The sequence below is a fragment of the Limulus polyphemus genome, unplaced genomic scaffold, assembly GCF_000517525.1.
Source record: "Limulus polyphemus unplaced genomic scaffold, Limulus_polyphemus-2.1.2 Scaffold3311, whole genome shotgun sequence".
In the NCBI taxonomy this organism is placed as follows: Eukaryota; Metazoa; Arthropoda; class Merostomata; order Xiphosura; family Limulidae; genus Limulus; species Limulus polyphemus.
Genome location: NW_013668921.1, coordinates 100385 through 117524, shown reverse-complemented (window position 1 = coordinate 117524; position 17140 = coordinate 100385). Strand labels below are relative to the sequence as shown.

Here is a 17140-nt window from a genome sequence, read left to right as displayed (position 1 = left end):
AAGGACGTGGCGTGATACTAGTCACGTGACCTCCGCTGACGCAACAGTATGCTAAATATACAATGTATATTTATGTTTATGTAATTTGAATGGCTCATCAGTTGAAGTATAATGCTATGATTTCTGGATCACTGTTAAATAAAATACAAAGTTGAATTTCTACCTATTCTGTTTCTTTTTCTTTCACAATATATTCCAGTTCAAAGACGTACATTTAGATTTACCAACCTCTCTCCTTGACAACAAGAAAAAACAAACAAACTATGTATATACATCCACACTCTATTGAGGCTAATCCGGCCCTGCATAGAAGAGTAAGACAAAGAACATAACTTATTACATAAAAAAGGTTGAAAGTGAAAACCTAAAAACATCTAATAAATAAAAAAAAACAAGCTAAATACAATACACTATCATGACAAAAGAACTCTTCACATTACGAAATCGAATGCCCTCAACGATACACTGAAAATACGAAATAAGATAAACTCTTCAGCAAAGATAAAACAATTCAAGACTGCCATCATTAGTCACAGTTACTTCATATATAAAGGATCAAGTCCTTTATTTTTTGATATGTTGCTTGTCAGTTATGTTTTCTATGTAACTTATTCATTCATATTAAACACCACTCACGAATGTTTTCATGTTACGTCAATCTATGTAAGCAATACCACACACATACATATTTTACACATATATCACGTACTAATAGCTTTAGACAGACTCTGGCTGGTGCATCACTACCATAGCAATAACAGTCTTCTTCCACCAGCTGAAGTACCATAACATTCTCCCTCTACGAGCCATTAAACTCAACACATCTTGAAATATATAATCACCAGCACAATCCATCTGCACCAAGACTTTTCAGCAAAAATTCTTTTAGCCAGGATTAATATTCGTACTGTTCTCTGCTTTAAATATCACTACACACTAGGCTAAATACAATGTTTTATAGTAAAACGCATTACTTCCTAGACAGCTTACAACACCAGTAGCAGAGCTATTAAAATATTGTATCACCATTTGCAAGTTAATCCATTCTCTAAAAATTACGCCACAGAAAAATAAATACAGACAAATCCAGTGAAACCAGAACCATCCCACTTAGCTTCCTAAAAACCTGAATCATATTCTGTGCTGAGAAAGAACACAACTTCCTCACTGCTTGGTGGCATTGTCACCATCATGTACTGTGTATGGTGTGTCCTTAATCAGACTGGAACCCTCTCGTGATGAGAAGAGATACTGCCCTTTCAATTTACAGATAACAACGCTATCTAGCTGCATATAATATTCAACTTCTCGTAAACTAAATAGAAAAATGGTGTAATAACTTGTGTGCTAAGACAAATCTCCAGAAAATTCAGGTAGTCTGTTTCAAACATAGAAAATTTTTATTTCGAATACTATGCAAGAAAAGGTGTAGTATTGAATACTGTGTTATAATATATTATTCTTTACTTTCACCCAAATTATAGGTGATACTGTATTATATACAATTGCTTCACTAAGACTTTTAGTTTCCATCTACTACGCCAGTGTGATAATATATGTAGAGTGGTATAGAAAGTCTTCGTAATTGTTGCAGCGGCAGGAAATCAACTTCACGGCAGAAAGAGGGGGAGGACCCCAAAATTGCAGTAAACCTCCGTGAAGCTATGCACTAGTTGAAGTGGGAAAAGACGTAGCCCAAGAGATAGTTTTGACTGTTGACTTTCACGCAAAGTTACTTGAGGGATATATGTGCTAACTGTCCCTATTTTGTGATAGACTAGGAGTAAAGCACCACCCACCGCCAACTCTTGACCAACGTAACATCATAATGCTCCCACAGAGTAAAACTATTATTGATTTTACATAATAATAAGTTCTCGACACAGTATTTCTTTTTAACACTTGTGTTCACCTAAACCAAATAATGATTTTGTTTCTACAAGCGAGAATGTTCGATGGCGGTATTCAACTCGCGACCTGGAGGTTGCGACTCGGGTGCTCCAGCCATCAGGCCCCGAGTGATAGGTGTCGTCCAGAAGATGTCGGCAGAATGCTTATTTCGACGGCGAATTTGTCAGAGTTCTTCAAAGTGTATGTGCATTTCATTTTAATTTCTCCTTTTTCTTATGTACACTTTAACATTTTTGGATATCTGTTTTTTATTTCATTTGCTAAATTGTATGCATCTTAGTTTTGTTTGTAAATATCTTTACGCATTTTTAAAGGGTTGTGTTCTATGCATTTTGTTTGAGATATCATTTTAATTTATTTAACTTTATTCTAAAAGTTTTTATTTTGCATATCTTAAAGATTTAATTTTGATTACAATGTTTTTTTTTTCAAATCTGCAAGTTAAGTGAGCAGGTTTGAAGTAAAGAATAACTTTCCGTACACATATACGAATAACAGAAACGACGATTTTCTCTGTATATACACAGCGAATTGGGATCTAAACGTCAGAATTTAGTCTTTAGACTCAGAATATGGACAAATCAAGTCATGATCGTGCGACTTACCCCATGATAAGTTTATTCTACTGCATTGAATTTTCTAGTAAAATCGATTTTAGTTTTCAGTTGGCCTATAGGGATGTTTAAAGAATGCTTGCGTGTACAGTACACTAATAAAGTTTTAGTAAAATCAAATAAAGAGTGAATGAATTCACAGAGAAAGCATGACGTTTTAGTGAAGTGCCATTTCAAAGTAGTTATCAGATTTTTTAAAATCTTTGTTACACCAGTAATGTTTAGTGAATAGAAAGCCAAAAGCGAGCTGCTTTGAAAGCATAGCGGACCATCACACAAAACTTTATTTGGTTTATTTCTACTGTAAAGTTTTTGTGAACAATTTTCCTTCTATTTGATATAAATATGTGATTGTATGCATTTGTAAATTGGTTCTATTTTTAATTTGTAGTGTATACATAATTTATTCGATTTTATAAAAGGCTTGCTTATTTTACATTATTTATGTAAGGGTTTTTATTCCTATTATTATGTTAACTAATTTTGTGTAATTAGGAATTACATCTTATATTTCGGCACTTAATATACTGCAAGCTTCAGGGAAGCCTAGAGAAGGACTATAAGAAATTCTGGTGTGTTATCCACACGACTGGAGTCTATCCTGCTAAAATTTAACATGCAAACTTACAACAATCTTAAAGTTTCATTAGTTTCTCTATATCCATAGAATTATGTTCTTGACAAATCATTTATCATCCTGAATAGGATGCTTATTTAAATCTTTAAGTAATTTAACATTAAAACTTGTTGTTTCATTAATATGTCTTTATGCTATCCATATAACTAGTTACTAAGAATAGTGTTTCTATAAACGAAGGATGATGAGCTCATTGTCTCAACATGTCAACAATGTTTATATTTAATTACATGTAAAACTATTATTGATTTTACATAATAAGAAGTTCTTGACACAGTATTTCTTTTTAACACTTGTGTTCACCTAAACCAAGTAACACTTTTGTTTCTACAAGCTAGAAATTCTATTTCTGTATCTTTCATTTAAACCTATTAGTTTTCCAAATGCACATAAGGACCTTTAATTATAAATAAGGTGATTATTTCAACATTTTTTGGTAACAAATTATAAAATTCAGTGTTCTTATATAAAACTCACATTTCATCATAGCCCAATATACTATCATACATACTAAAAACTTCAGATACTATAAACATCATTAAGTTTTAATTTTACTGGATTAGCTTTCCCACAAATCATGTTCATTCCAACTCAGTGTGTAAGATTTTATGTAGTTTATAAACCATAGTGAACAAATGGTCAAATGTTCAGTTTAATTAGTTCATGTTATAATTTCCATAGACTCAAAAAATATAACCATTACTGAGACATTGTTATGGTAACAACTAAAACCAGTATTGCTATATATTAAATAATTTGCCCTTAAAATAATGCATATTTTCATGGTTAGCTTTACAAGTCAATTGAGTTTAAAGGATCTACATAAATAACAATTACTGTTACCTCTTTATCTAGTAGACCTTGTTTCTTACAAACTGAATATAGTCTATACATCTGCTTCCTGACATGAGTCACCATTTGATATTCAGGACTCCTTATTGCTCTATAAACTTTGGTTTTAGAAAATATAGAGGGCAGGACATAAAGTTTAAAAAAACTTTTGACATTTTGAGTTAGCTAAAACAGATATCACTTTCATTTGAACTTAATATTGAAAATAAATGGTTGAAACCCTACATAATCATATATTTTCTACATGAATTTAAAAGTCAGTAAATAATCCATGTGAAATCTATGAGATTTATTATTTCATTATACAATACAATGAATTATATTGGTATGTACTCGAATGATGACAGAGTTACCTGTTTCTGATTAGTGTTAAGTTACAAGTTCAGACATATCCTAATTTATAATATCTATGTACAACAAACAGTCTAAAGTTCAGTCAAATCTGGGTCCCTTTCACCAGTAATAATCAGACTGATGCAGTTGTACGACATGCAAGAAAGAATGAAGAACCAGCCTTTAAACATAAGTATATCATTAGGTATATTTATTTGCTTATAAATCTAATTTCTGTGTTTCTTTGACAAAATAATGTTTGTTTTCAGTCATATTCATTATATTAATAAATAATGTTGCTGTGTTTTACTAATTATATATAATATTTTAGTCTGTTGGAAAGAAAAGAAATGCTGTTGGTATTAATGAAATGGCAAAAAAGATCAAACCCAGCTCCAAAGAAGAATCACTAAAAAGAAAAAATGGCGGTTGGATTCCACTACTTTTATACAAGAATTGCACACTAACTTAAATATACCATACTAGCATAGAAGTTAATTTAATCTTGGTAATCCATACATATTTCAGTTGGTATTATTTGTAAATATCAAAGATAATTATGCTGCCAGTTTTTTAGAGGTATTTGTCTCTCAGATAAAACTGAAGAACACTATCCAAATTGTAAGATGGATGATACTTTTATGTCTTTAGATGTCTAAATGATTACACCTTCAAGAAGTTAGACTATGTATAGATCTTTGTGAGTTATATTTGTAAAGTTATATTTAAATGACAAATATGAGAGTTCTAGATCAAAAACAGAAAATAGTAACTTAGAAGCAGAAAATTATTTTCTAACATACCATCAAATATTGAGAACTTTATGAATTTACACTTAGCTTTCTGTATTGTTATGTAAAGTGCAAGAATATATAATTTGTTTTGCTGACTGTTAAGTTCAATGACATACAAAACTCATTCTTCATTGTCAGAGTTAATGAATAGTGGATATACAGTTTGTTTTGGTTGCAAAGTAAATTCCGTAATGATTGACAGTAAACATATTAGAATTATAAAATTTGAAATAAAAAATATGTATTTTCTTTTATCGTGTGCGTGTTTTTCTCACAGCAAAGCCATGTTGGGTTATCTGCTGTGTTCACTGAGGGGAATCAAACCCCTGATTTTAGCTTCGTAACTCTGTAGACATATTGCTGTCCCAACGGGATACTTTATCATAAGAAACAACAAACTGAAATTTTTTTATATTGTTATCACAATTACTTTACATATTTTGTTTGTTCTTAAAATCTTCAAAGGTAGAATACATGCATATTATGTTTGATAAATCTTGGATAAAATCGTCTTTCTCTAAAGTATCCCAGAAAGTTTCATTAATTGAAAATTGAACAATAAATTTGTTTCTTATGGTCAAAGCAGGGCCTAAGTTTTGTCTTTTTTGAGCATAGAAATGAAAGTTTTGTGAACTGATTGAATGGATATTTAAATACTAATGCCTTAAATAAAGTGTTTCAAACAAAGAAAGCTTTATTTCATTGTGTGTGTGTGTGTGTATAAATGTATACACACACAGATAAATGTATACAAAAATACAAACATTTATAAGAATGGTGCTTAAGGTGATATGCCATATGAACTAACATAAAAAGAAAACAAACATAATATATACATAAAACATTGAAATGTCTTATAACACAACATATAAGGTGTCTTTCATACTGTAAGAGAAAAACAAATCAAAAACATGGCAAAAGTGAAAAATATTTTCAAATGTGAAAACAAGATCACCAATGTAGCAAATGTCAACTCAGGATTAAATCAATCAAAATTATTAAACAAAACCTCCCAAATAGGTCTAATAACCTCCCAACTAAAAACATCCTAAAATATTACACGTGTAACAAAATGTGTGTGTAAAAATATGTCCATGTAGTCTACCAGAAATATTTTTATACAATGCATGAAACATTCCCCAATATATACTTAATTTCTAAAAGAAATAGCATAAAGTAGACATAATGATCACTAAAGTTAATAAACTGAAAGAACTGTCTGTTTTAATAAGTAATATTTTTTCTTTTTGGAGTGGGAATTTTAAATTGGTAATCTTTTTAATGTCACTGAGAATTGCTTAATATTTTGTTATTTATTGGCAAAGTGACAACTTTCCACATTCTATAACCACTCACACATGTCCATACAGACAAGGTGTTTTTTTTAGCAATTAATTACATTTAACAACATATTTTAGGTATAAATTGATAAAGATATATAATGTCAAAATTTAATGTTACTCATGTAAGATTAGTTTAGTCATCTACACAGTTTTGGCATATTTTTCAACAGAGAGTCTCCTAATGGCTTAATGGTAAGGTTGTCGAGTACCCAAGGCAATATTATACAAGATAACTGCTGTCTGGAAATAAGGCCAACAGTGTATGGGTCCATTAAGATAAGGGTTCCAATCATAACTCCTCTTCAACTGTCACATACCTCAAGCAGTTGGAAAATGAAACAGGTATTCAAGCTATCTGACTGTTGAAACAAATAACGAGAAACAACACTAGCTAAATTATGGAAATCAGCATGGAGGAGGGGTGTGCTTTTGACACCTCACCCTGATGATGGAGCCTTTTGCAAAAGAAATTATGCTGTGGAGCTATTGCCAAGATGCATGGTTGTCAGATAGAGCATAACCAGATGTGGTGACATAGACTGTAACAATGTAGTGATGCTCCAAAAACATTTTAATATAATATTCTCAACCTCTGTATTCTTTGAATTGCATTTGTATTTAAACTAGCTCAAGGAACCCATTAAGAAAGCAAAACTATATAAAGGATGATGTTAGATAATGTTCCCCTTCCTTCTTTCTTTTGTTATTAAATCCCTAATGACCTTTTTAGATGCCAACATAATACCCTGCTTTGTGGAAGGTAAAGGTAATAATTACCTTGTTTAACTAAGTTATTTTTTTTAAGCAAAGCCACATTGGGCAATTTTCTATGTCCACCATGGGGAATCAAATCTCAGATTTTACACTTACTGCTGTCCCACCAGAGGACAACTGAGTAAGTACATGCGTCTTTAAGTTCAAAGTCAAAAGTCTAAAAAAAAGGTAGAAATGTGCCATATTTTAGGGTCTTTTTATTCCCTTTCTTGGGTAAAAATCCTAAAACAAAACAGCCCATGTATATTGTCAGACAGTTTCCTGTTACTATACCAGAAATTATAGTAATTAAGCCAGCAAACTCTGGGTGATGGATGCTAATACACATACAAATTGGATCATCTTTAGCACAAGATACACTGAACAATATTTTAGTGATTTTTTCCCCACTTTTCACGTTTTGAAGAAAACTACAATTCCAAAACTTCATGTTGTTAATGACAAGTCACCCACTGCCTGTTCAGAGCACAATAATTGAGAAACATCTTTGTAAAAACCTAAGAGACAACACTGACAACTTATAGGGATTCTTTTAACAAGCACAGTTACAAGAAGCATTGATAATGTCTGAAAAAAAAAAAGACTTAACATCAGCTTAAACCAAACCTAAATGTGCTGGTCTAAGTAGTGATTGAAACTCAAAACTAACAAGTAATAATGAGGATTGTGCTAGTGGGCTACTTCATAAGTAAATGACTCAAATAATGTCAAAGAATTCACTTCACAAAATTAACAAATTAAATATCAGTTCAATTTATGGAAACAAATTTTAAACATAAAAATGTTCCAAAGATTAACATTAAAAAAAAGTTGCAAATTTTAAAGAGTAGAAGGAAATGATGGAGAAGTTTCTTGACACCTTTCCCAGGTCTTAGTCAAATTGGCTATACAGTTGTGGTATGATTTTGCAATCACCATCAACAAAACATAGTTCTCTCATATCCATTATTCAGAGATTGGTTTGTTTTGAATTTTGCACAAAACCACACGAGGGCTATCTGCACTAATTGTCCCTAATTTAGCAGTGAAAGACTAGAGGGAAGGCAGCTAGTCATCACTACCTTATGCCAACTCTTGGACTACTCTTTTACCAATGAATGGTGTGAATGACCATAACATTATAACACCCCCATGTTTGGTAGGACTGGGATTCGAACCTGTGGCCCTCAGATTGCAAGTCAAGCACCCTAACCACCTGGCCATGCCAGGCCTATTATTCAGAAAAAAAAAGTTTATTTTGTCCAGATGTGTTCTATTTATTAAAACCTATCTGTAGTTGGCTTCTGGATGAATTTTATTTGAGGATGGTACTATCCTTATAAAGGATCCACTTGAAAATTGATTGGCAACAAAGGTTGGGAGTTTACAGCCTGTCACAAGCTAATTAAAGTGCATAATGAATGTGAAGGATCTCAGTGTAATAACGAAATATTGGTTGCACAGTTGCTTTCCTATTCCACTATCAGTGATAAACTGGGAACACTATCAGAAAACACTTAAAATTGGCTGATTTCAATGATCTAGTTAATATGTGGCTTGATTTAATAAACAATTATGTGCCAGACTTTTATGCATCTTCTTGTATGTAAAAAGTAGTTAAGGAGGATCTACTTCTTGACCCAATGTCTGACAACCTTACTTCAAAGAGTTATGTGGGAGAGATGTCAATATAAGAATTTCAAAAAGGTGTACTGATATCCATCACCTCAGTAAAGTCAATCATATGCTGATGTCAAATCTACAACATGAAATGCATTTTAACCCACAAAATAACTTGATGGAGACTTGTTAGTCCTAATATAATGGAGCCAGTTTCTTTTCTACCAAGCATGTAGGTATCAACATAAAAGATAACTTGATTCATTGCATTCAAACAAAGGTGGAAGTGGTTGTCAGCAAAATAAAACTTTTCACATCTTGACTGACCCTAAATCTATAGACAGGATACAAACTACAACCAAATTCTGTCAAAGTTTTGTCATTTATAAATGACATTTTTGTCATCTTCTCTAAATGACAGCAGTCACCACTTCAAACTTTTTGTTCACAAAAAGGAAAAATCAAAAGGGGGATGTTTTCATTCATGAACACGTGGCTAGAAAGCCAGTGTATAAGCTCTGGAAAATGACAAAAATGCTTCTATTCCTTTTCTATGGCCTTTCCTCTGTGGAAAGAGTTCTTTGAGAACAAGCAAATCATGGTTGACAATATCTGTCTTTTGCATTCATGATGTTAGAAAAATATGTAGGTCTTGACAGAAATGAATAAAAACCATATAACCCAAAGTTTGCCCCTGAAGTAGAAAGATACACCTTTCAAAAGTGCTCAGGTTATAGGGTTTTTGTTCATGTCTTCTGCATTGTTGCTCTCAGTGAGCAAAAACTGAACATCAAGAGTATGTTGGAGGCATCAAAAATATCTAGATGAGAAAAAAAAAACTTATTTTGGTAGCTGCAGGAACAAGGCAAAAGTACCATGTTTACCTTGACAAACAGGAGAGGCCGAAAGAAATATCTTAATGGGGCAGAAAAAATGTGCAGATAGGAAGCAGAAGATGCAATTTGAAAGTGACATTACAACTCAGAAATTGATTTTGAAGACAAAACAGAAACCAGTTGCCAACTCACCCTAAGCTATGAAATGAGATGCACAAAGGATAAAAGAACACTGCACTGGCCAAGTTAAACAATAAGCTTCAGCAAAAGCCTCAGGAGCTGGCAAACTAATAATAATTATTTTTATAGATCATGATAATAGCTGTATTAGTCATCATATTTTCTTACTGTTTTAACATCCCCGTAATTTATTTGTGACAAGTACAATATTGATGCAAAAGATCATGAGCATGTGAATACTAATGAATAACTATCCAGTATTATACATAATTTTCCTAAATATTCTTGATATTTGTGGTTGTGATGGACTGATTATTTACACATTCATGAATGAGCTTTACACCACTCCAGCTTCTAGTCATCTGATGCCTTTAGTACTAAAGGAGTGAAGTTAAGTATACAAGCTTCAATTTGGTATGTAGCTTTGTAAATTCTTAATTTCTGAATGTTGGTTAGGTCCAAAAAAAAATTCTAAAATGGGGATGAAAAACACAATGGAACGAGTGTTACTTGTTCTTGTAATATATTTAGTATAAACTGCTATCCCTAGTTCTAGTGTGTGGCAAACTCCTTAAACAGCTGAGGGGACTGAAAAAGTACTTCTTGACTTGTTTTACCAGAGTATAAATGTATATTTATGACTGTTAGTGTAGAAGAATTGCCATTTGTCTGAAAGACAAATTTTGATGTAAAAGTCAATCCTTTGTATTCATCTAGCTCCACACTAAAATATTTCAAAAAAGACTCATGATGTACAATTTAGCAAACTTTTTAGGAAACTTGTGGTGAAATTTCTGAAGCTAGAAGTAACTGGTGTTTTGAACTATCTTCTCTAGTAGACACAGAAGACTGATAAGAAGCCTCTGGAAATCAGTGCTATTGAAATAGGAATTAAGACCTATCCCTCATTTATTAAATTTAGTAGCTTAAAAGTTTGTATGTTTGTAGTTTAAGCACAAAGCTACACAATGCCCACCATAGGTATCGAAACCCAGTTTTAACATTATAAAATCCGCAAACATGCCACTGGGAGGCTAGTGATTTAAAGAAAAAAGTATTTATTTCTAACATGTGATAATTTTACTTTGCTGTTATATCTAAAATGCAGAAGGAACTTTAAATGGGAAGCCTGTTATTGAACAACTTCAATGTTTTTGAAAAAAAGGAGCATGAAATAATATGGTATTCTCAGGTACACTATTCACACTAAGGTAATAATAGTAACAATTCACGTTTTCAACAATGAACTATTTACTGATGGAAAAGCCTCATTCCACTGTAATCATCGTTGTGGCTATACAAACCTCCAACTTATTTTTCTCATCCATATCATTAATAAGGAAGTTGTTAAACTTCTTTAAAATTGAAAACTAACCACTTAATAAGAAAGGCTTGGTACTACCATTGATGAGGGTCATAGTCTCTATTATTTACTTATTTGAGGTCAACCAGTTCATGCAGGACTCCAATATTAGTAAAGTTTGCCATGCAATCCTCCTTGTCACTGATCATAGCAATAAGACCAAAGCAAGAGATATTTCAAGTGATCAATACTTTAAAGGACACTTATCTATAAGCTTTTTGGTTGTGGCAACTACTCATTTGTTACATGTGAAATTCAAGCACTTTTTCCTCTGATATATTCTTTGAAATTACCCTCAGATGCTTCATGGAACAAAAAAAAACAACAACCTACATCTACCTTTTCTTAAGTGAAGTATAAGCTGTTACTTTCTACATCAGTACTTGCCAGTACGTGCATTATGTCATTCAATACCATAATGTGAGCTGCACATTCACCACATACTTGCAATTAATATGGTGCACAGGTCAAAGGGCAATAAAACAATAAAATTTAAGTATAAATAGATGCATTTTGTTACAAGCCTTAAACTACTTAGAATAAATAATTGTGGTTTTCTGTTACAACTTGTAATCAGTCTGGATAGAAAATTTATATTTATTTCCTAATTTTTTATGGCGGTAACAAGGTCGGTCAAATCAACTGACCTATGCAGAGTTATGGTTAAGAGAATAATAGATAAAATATAGTTTTTCTGAAAAAACAAAACAAAAAACATTTGATATTTATTTAGGACATTTATTTAGGTTATGAAGATGATATATGAAAATTTTCAGATGAAAAAAGTAAATTTAATCTTATCATGAAAATTAATTTGCACTCATAAAAGGAAACTATGCAGTGTAAATTGTAAATAGTTTTTTTTAGTGAACATTAACATGCTCTTTTCTACATTGTAAATAGTTTTCCATTAACAGTGAAGTGCTTTTTTCATTTGAGTTTATTAAATTCTACCTATGGGACCCTTCACTGTGGAACTCTTGTGAGAACCCTGATCAAAAAATTTCTGCTTCATTGAAATCACCTAAGCTGCCTAAGCTATTCACTTATAGAGCTTAGGGTTTGGAATCTCCAAAAACTTTATACTTTTATTTCAATTAGGTGGTTACTATGTAAAATCAATAGCTCAGTAGAAAAAATTATACTTTAATATTTTAGAGTTATGGAGGTTTATTCAAAAGTATTAATCTTTTCAACTATGTTATACACAGAAAACAAGTTACAAATGATTGTGCTATTCATCTCTATCTAATAATCACACATTATAAACCTGATACATTTACAAGCTTTTTTTAATATGTTGATTATCTAACATTTTCCTCAGAATCCCCTAAAATTATACCGAAAAATTAAATTGCCTCATACCTCAATATAAAAATAACATGATAAACACATCACTGAAATAAACCAAAATGACAAGAAAGTTCCTTTGTAAGAAAAGTCTATAAATATTTGAATATATTTGATGTATGAATAACAGAAAAGCAATAAGAAAGTTCTTTCAATTTATTTTTAAAACCAGAAGTTATTAGGCTTATAGTGTCAGTGTAGTCCGAATACCTCTCCTGTGAAACTAAACAAATACAGAACTTCTGTTGAATGGTGCTTATACAATATATATCTTCAGTCTTTCTAAGCAAATAGAAGAAATGATTATTCCATTGAATAACACTGATAAAGGTACTTTTAATACATAGAATGCATCAAACACACACTTTTATTGGAAGTAAATAATTATAACAGTTATCAATAATTCTTGAAGCACAGATTCTGATGGTCTGAATTCATCTCATGCTTAAGATACAAGTATTATACATTTAAGCCATCACCTTGTTTCAGGTTTCTGTAAGCCAAGATGTAGTAATTCAAGCATGATAGGGTAGATGAAGCAGAACTCACGACCCTGACGTTGTTTCACAGTATTAACATAGGCTTCTAACGTCCACCTTTAAACAGATCGGCAAGTTGTACAATCAAACAATTAAACACTTAGCAAGATTCTTTAGAAAAAATGTGGGTGCACAAAATACAATAAACTTGAAATAATAATCAAGAAAGTAAACAACATATTTGTATAAAATGCTTGTATTTTGTTTCTAGATGGCAAGTAATTACATACAGTTGATTTTTAACATAATATCTAGTTTTTACAGAAATATATCCTTATTAGCAATGTTACTGGTATTAAAACTAAATAAAGTGAACATAAAGACTAACCAAGAATACCACATAATAAAGGGTCAGTCACTCATCTAAGCTATTTGGGCTACAGATTCAAGCAGTGTATGAAAACTCATTCCCATGAACATTAACTATGGTAAAATGTAACTCACCTGATAAATGATAATTGGTCCATGTCTGAAGGATGATCATCTAACCACTTTGAATAGTCACCAATTGACCAGCCAGAAACCTGACATAAAAGTCAATAAACACCAACAACATTTAGAATAAAAACTACAGGAGACTAATAATCTTTAGTAAATTATCAATATCATATTCTTACAATTACTATATTTTATATGGAAACAACAGCAAACTTACAAACAGCAAATATAGATCTACAAAACAAACATTAACATTTATATTTAATGTGAAAATGAAGATGCATGTCATTGTCTTACGATTTATCTGTTTTCTTTTTTAAATTTTACATTAAGCAAGAAAGATACTAACTACTACTGATGCTAGTTCATAAAACAAGTAATTCAAGTATTAACAAACATGAATAGTGAACTATACAAGGTCAATTTCAATCAGGGTTTGTACAGGTAATGAAAAAAACCCTAAAACTCGAGCCACAATTTTTTTAGGCTCAGAAGGTTTTTGAATAATCATAAAACAAAAGTTGTCCAATTTAAGGGAACAAAATTATTTTTTATGAGAAACCTGGCACTTTTACACTTACCAAAAAACTTAGAATATTAGAAACTCGTATGATGTACTCCTACAAAAACGTTTATTTTATTTTTGCATTTATATTTACTTTCATTCTTTCTCCAACTCCACTTCTATGATTATTTTCAGTTTACACATTTATTTGTTAATTTATTATCCTTTTCTTCCTTTGCTTCACAATCAAAAATTTAATTCCACACCTCCAACTAGTTCTCATCAATGAATACGATTCCAATGTTTCAGTACTCTTGAACTCTCTTAACCTCCTGTTAGCTATTACCAATAAACAAATTTCTTCAGTCAACTATGACCCCAATGTTTCAGTACTCTTGAACTCTCTTAACCTCCTGTTAGCTATTACCAATAAACAAATTTCTTCAGTCAATTATGACCCCAATGTTTCAGAACTCTTGAGCTCTCTTGATCCTTCTGTTGATTCTTACCGACCAATAATTTTCTCCGGTTCCTTACGACTTCAATATTTCAGTACTCTTGAACTCTAAACCTCCAGTTGGTTCTCACCAATCAACAAGTTTCTTCAGTCCATTATAATCCCAATGTTTCTGTACTCTTGAGCCCTCTCAACTTTCTGTTGGTTCTTAGCAATCAACGAGTTTCTTCAATCCTTTATGATCCCAATGTTTCAGTACTCTTGACTCTCTTAACCTCTTGTTGGTTTTTACAAACCAATAAATTTCTCCAGTACTTTATGATTCCAATGTTTCAGTACTCTCAACTCAGTGCTACTATAGCGTGCTGTCTACAAAGATATTTACACCATAGCGTGTGGTCTACACAGATACTATCATCATCACTATTTTAACTTTTGTTTTGTTTATTTGCAATTGGTGCCATTTATTATAAATAACACTTTTAAACTAATAAAGTACAAAATACCATTACAATACACGTTTTCGGGGCAAATATAATCAGAATGAAATAAATTCCAACAACCAAATCTAGTAGAATCATAACCTAAATTTAAGGTAATCTTTTGGAACACACAACTTATTAAATTATTATTATTATTTTCTGAACAAAAACGTGGATATATATATATATAAATTATTGAGCAAGAAATTATGTTTTAGTGAATCATTAAAACAGTGACGATGATAGTATATGTGTAGACCACACGCTATAGTGTCAATATCTTTGTAGACCACACGCTATAGTTGCACCCTCAACTCTCTCAACCTCCTGTTGACTCTTACCAATCAGTTTCTTCAGTCGATTTTGACCCCAATGTTTCAGTATGATTGACATCTATCAACTTCCTGTAGGTTCTTAATAACCAACAAGTTTCTTCAATCATTTATGACCTTAATGTTTCTGTACTCTCGAGCTCCCTAAACTACCTGTTGGTTCTTCTTAAATCAGGGAGTGATCTTAAGCCAAGAACACCTGCCTTCTCTGTCAGAGCATAGGTAACATCGCTCTAGTCATACTTCGTTACAAAAATAAAAGTGGGTGAAATTGTTTGAAATTTGACAAGAATTTTCCTAAAAGTATGTTGTTTCCAAAAACTAAAATGTATACTTTAGACTTTTCCTAACAAGACTTTGTTATTTAATGTAGTTATTTACACTCAGACCCTGAATAGTTCAATTGCAAAGTGATTTTCATTTTACGCATAAAGCTACTAATTTTTATTTTACAGTTTTTCACATTTCTTTAGAACCCTCTAAATGAATATCAAAAGTTTAAGATAAATGTTTAGATTTTATTTGCCATTTTCTTTACAACATCACTAACTCTAGCTATTATCATCAATGCACAGTGAAATGAAATGTTTAAAATTAACAAAAGAAATATGTACTTCACTGGATAATCTAAAAATATCTTTGAGTTACATGCATAATTTCACATTTGTATCTTTTCACTTATAGTTTATTTTTAATGTTTTATTTTCCTTTCCTGTTCTTTAGCTTTGATTATTTATGTTGACACACATTAACAAGTGCTCGCGGGCGATAATAATGTTAACTTTGGCAAGATAGTTTAACTCCCACCCCTGCACAATATTTCTCATAACTTTTTCAAAGCTGTTTTAGGTATTCAAAGTATAAAATAGTTTAAAAACCATTAAACCTTTCAAATAAAAATTTTCAAACACAAATAATACAGATAATTAAAATATACATGTAAAACTTAAATCCAATCTAACTATCTAGCAAACTAATACATATAACACGAGAAAAAATTTTCAAAAGCTACAGACACTGCTCTCAATAATGGACTTAGACTCATTTCACCCCGTTTGAAAACAGATGTATAAATGCACATTTCCTGTTACAGTAATGATCTTTAACAGCAAAATCTGCTCTTTCTGTTGGTTATAAACATGCCAGTCAACTTAAAACTGTTGCTTAACAACAGAGCTTCTACTTTGTAAGTGGGCATGGTGTAGCTTGAACTCAGGAATTCTATAACAGTTTTCCTTTTAAGCACAATTCAAAGAATGTGTATCAAGTTACTGGTAAATGAAATGTATGTACATGTAGTTTATTGCCAACAAGAAAAACATTTTTTAACCATAGTCGTTTCTTGTATATAAAGTCTAAAGTTCAGTTGATATAGCTGCTTGCACTTCAAGTGAGAATAAACCTGAAATTTTTAATTATTTTTTTCAACAGTTTCTTTTGAAATATAGGAAAAATTAAATAATATAAGACTTTGAATTATAATGTACATGATAATGCTAATTTCATTAAAATACATTGATAGTAAAGTGGTTTAGTTAAGTTTTCAATGTAACTCAGTAATGCTTTGTGATATGCACAGAAAGGAATATAAAAATGGCACTGGTAGTCACAGGGTTAAACCCTGTTATCTTGTCTAATTTTTTACCTTTAAGAACAATTACTATTATTATTACTAACACAAGAAAATAGCAATATTTTTCTTATAAAAAAACTAGGTTTCCATCTCTAAGAACAGCTATTATCATCACCGTCTGAGAAAAACTAATACCGATACAGTTAGTTAAAGTTTTTAGTTACTTAC

General features: G+C 31.4%; 1 protein-coding gene across 1 annotated transcript in view; it reads right to left on the bottom strand.

Moving 5' to 3' along the window:
* Positions 1 to 11815: 11815 nt before the first annotated feature.
* The window catches only part of LOC106469111 (conserved oligomeric Golgi complex subunit 5-like), a 79866-nt gene continuing 74541 nt past the window's right edge, over positions 11816 to 17140 (bottom strand). Inside the window, exons 19-20 of the mRNA XM_022397538.1 lie at positions 13570 to 13649; positions 11816 to 13182 (exon numbers count right to left, since the gene is read on the bottom strand). Coding sequence (XP_022253246.1) covers positions 13062 to 13182; positions 13570 to 13649 — 201 coding nt within the window. The 3' untranslated portion in view covers positions 11816 to 13061. The remainder of the gene's footprint in view (positions 13183 to 13569; positions 13650 to 17140) is intronic.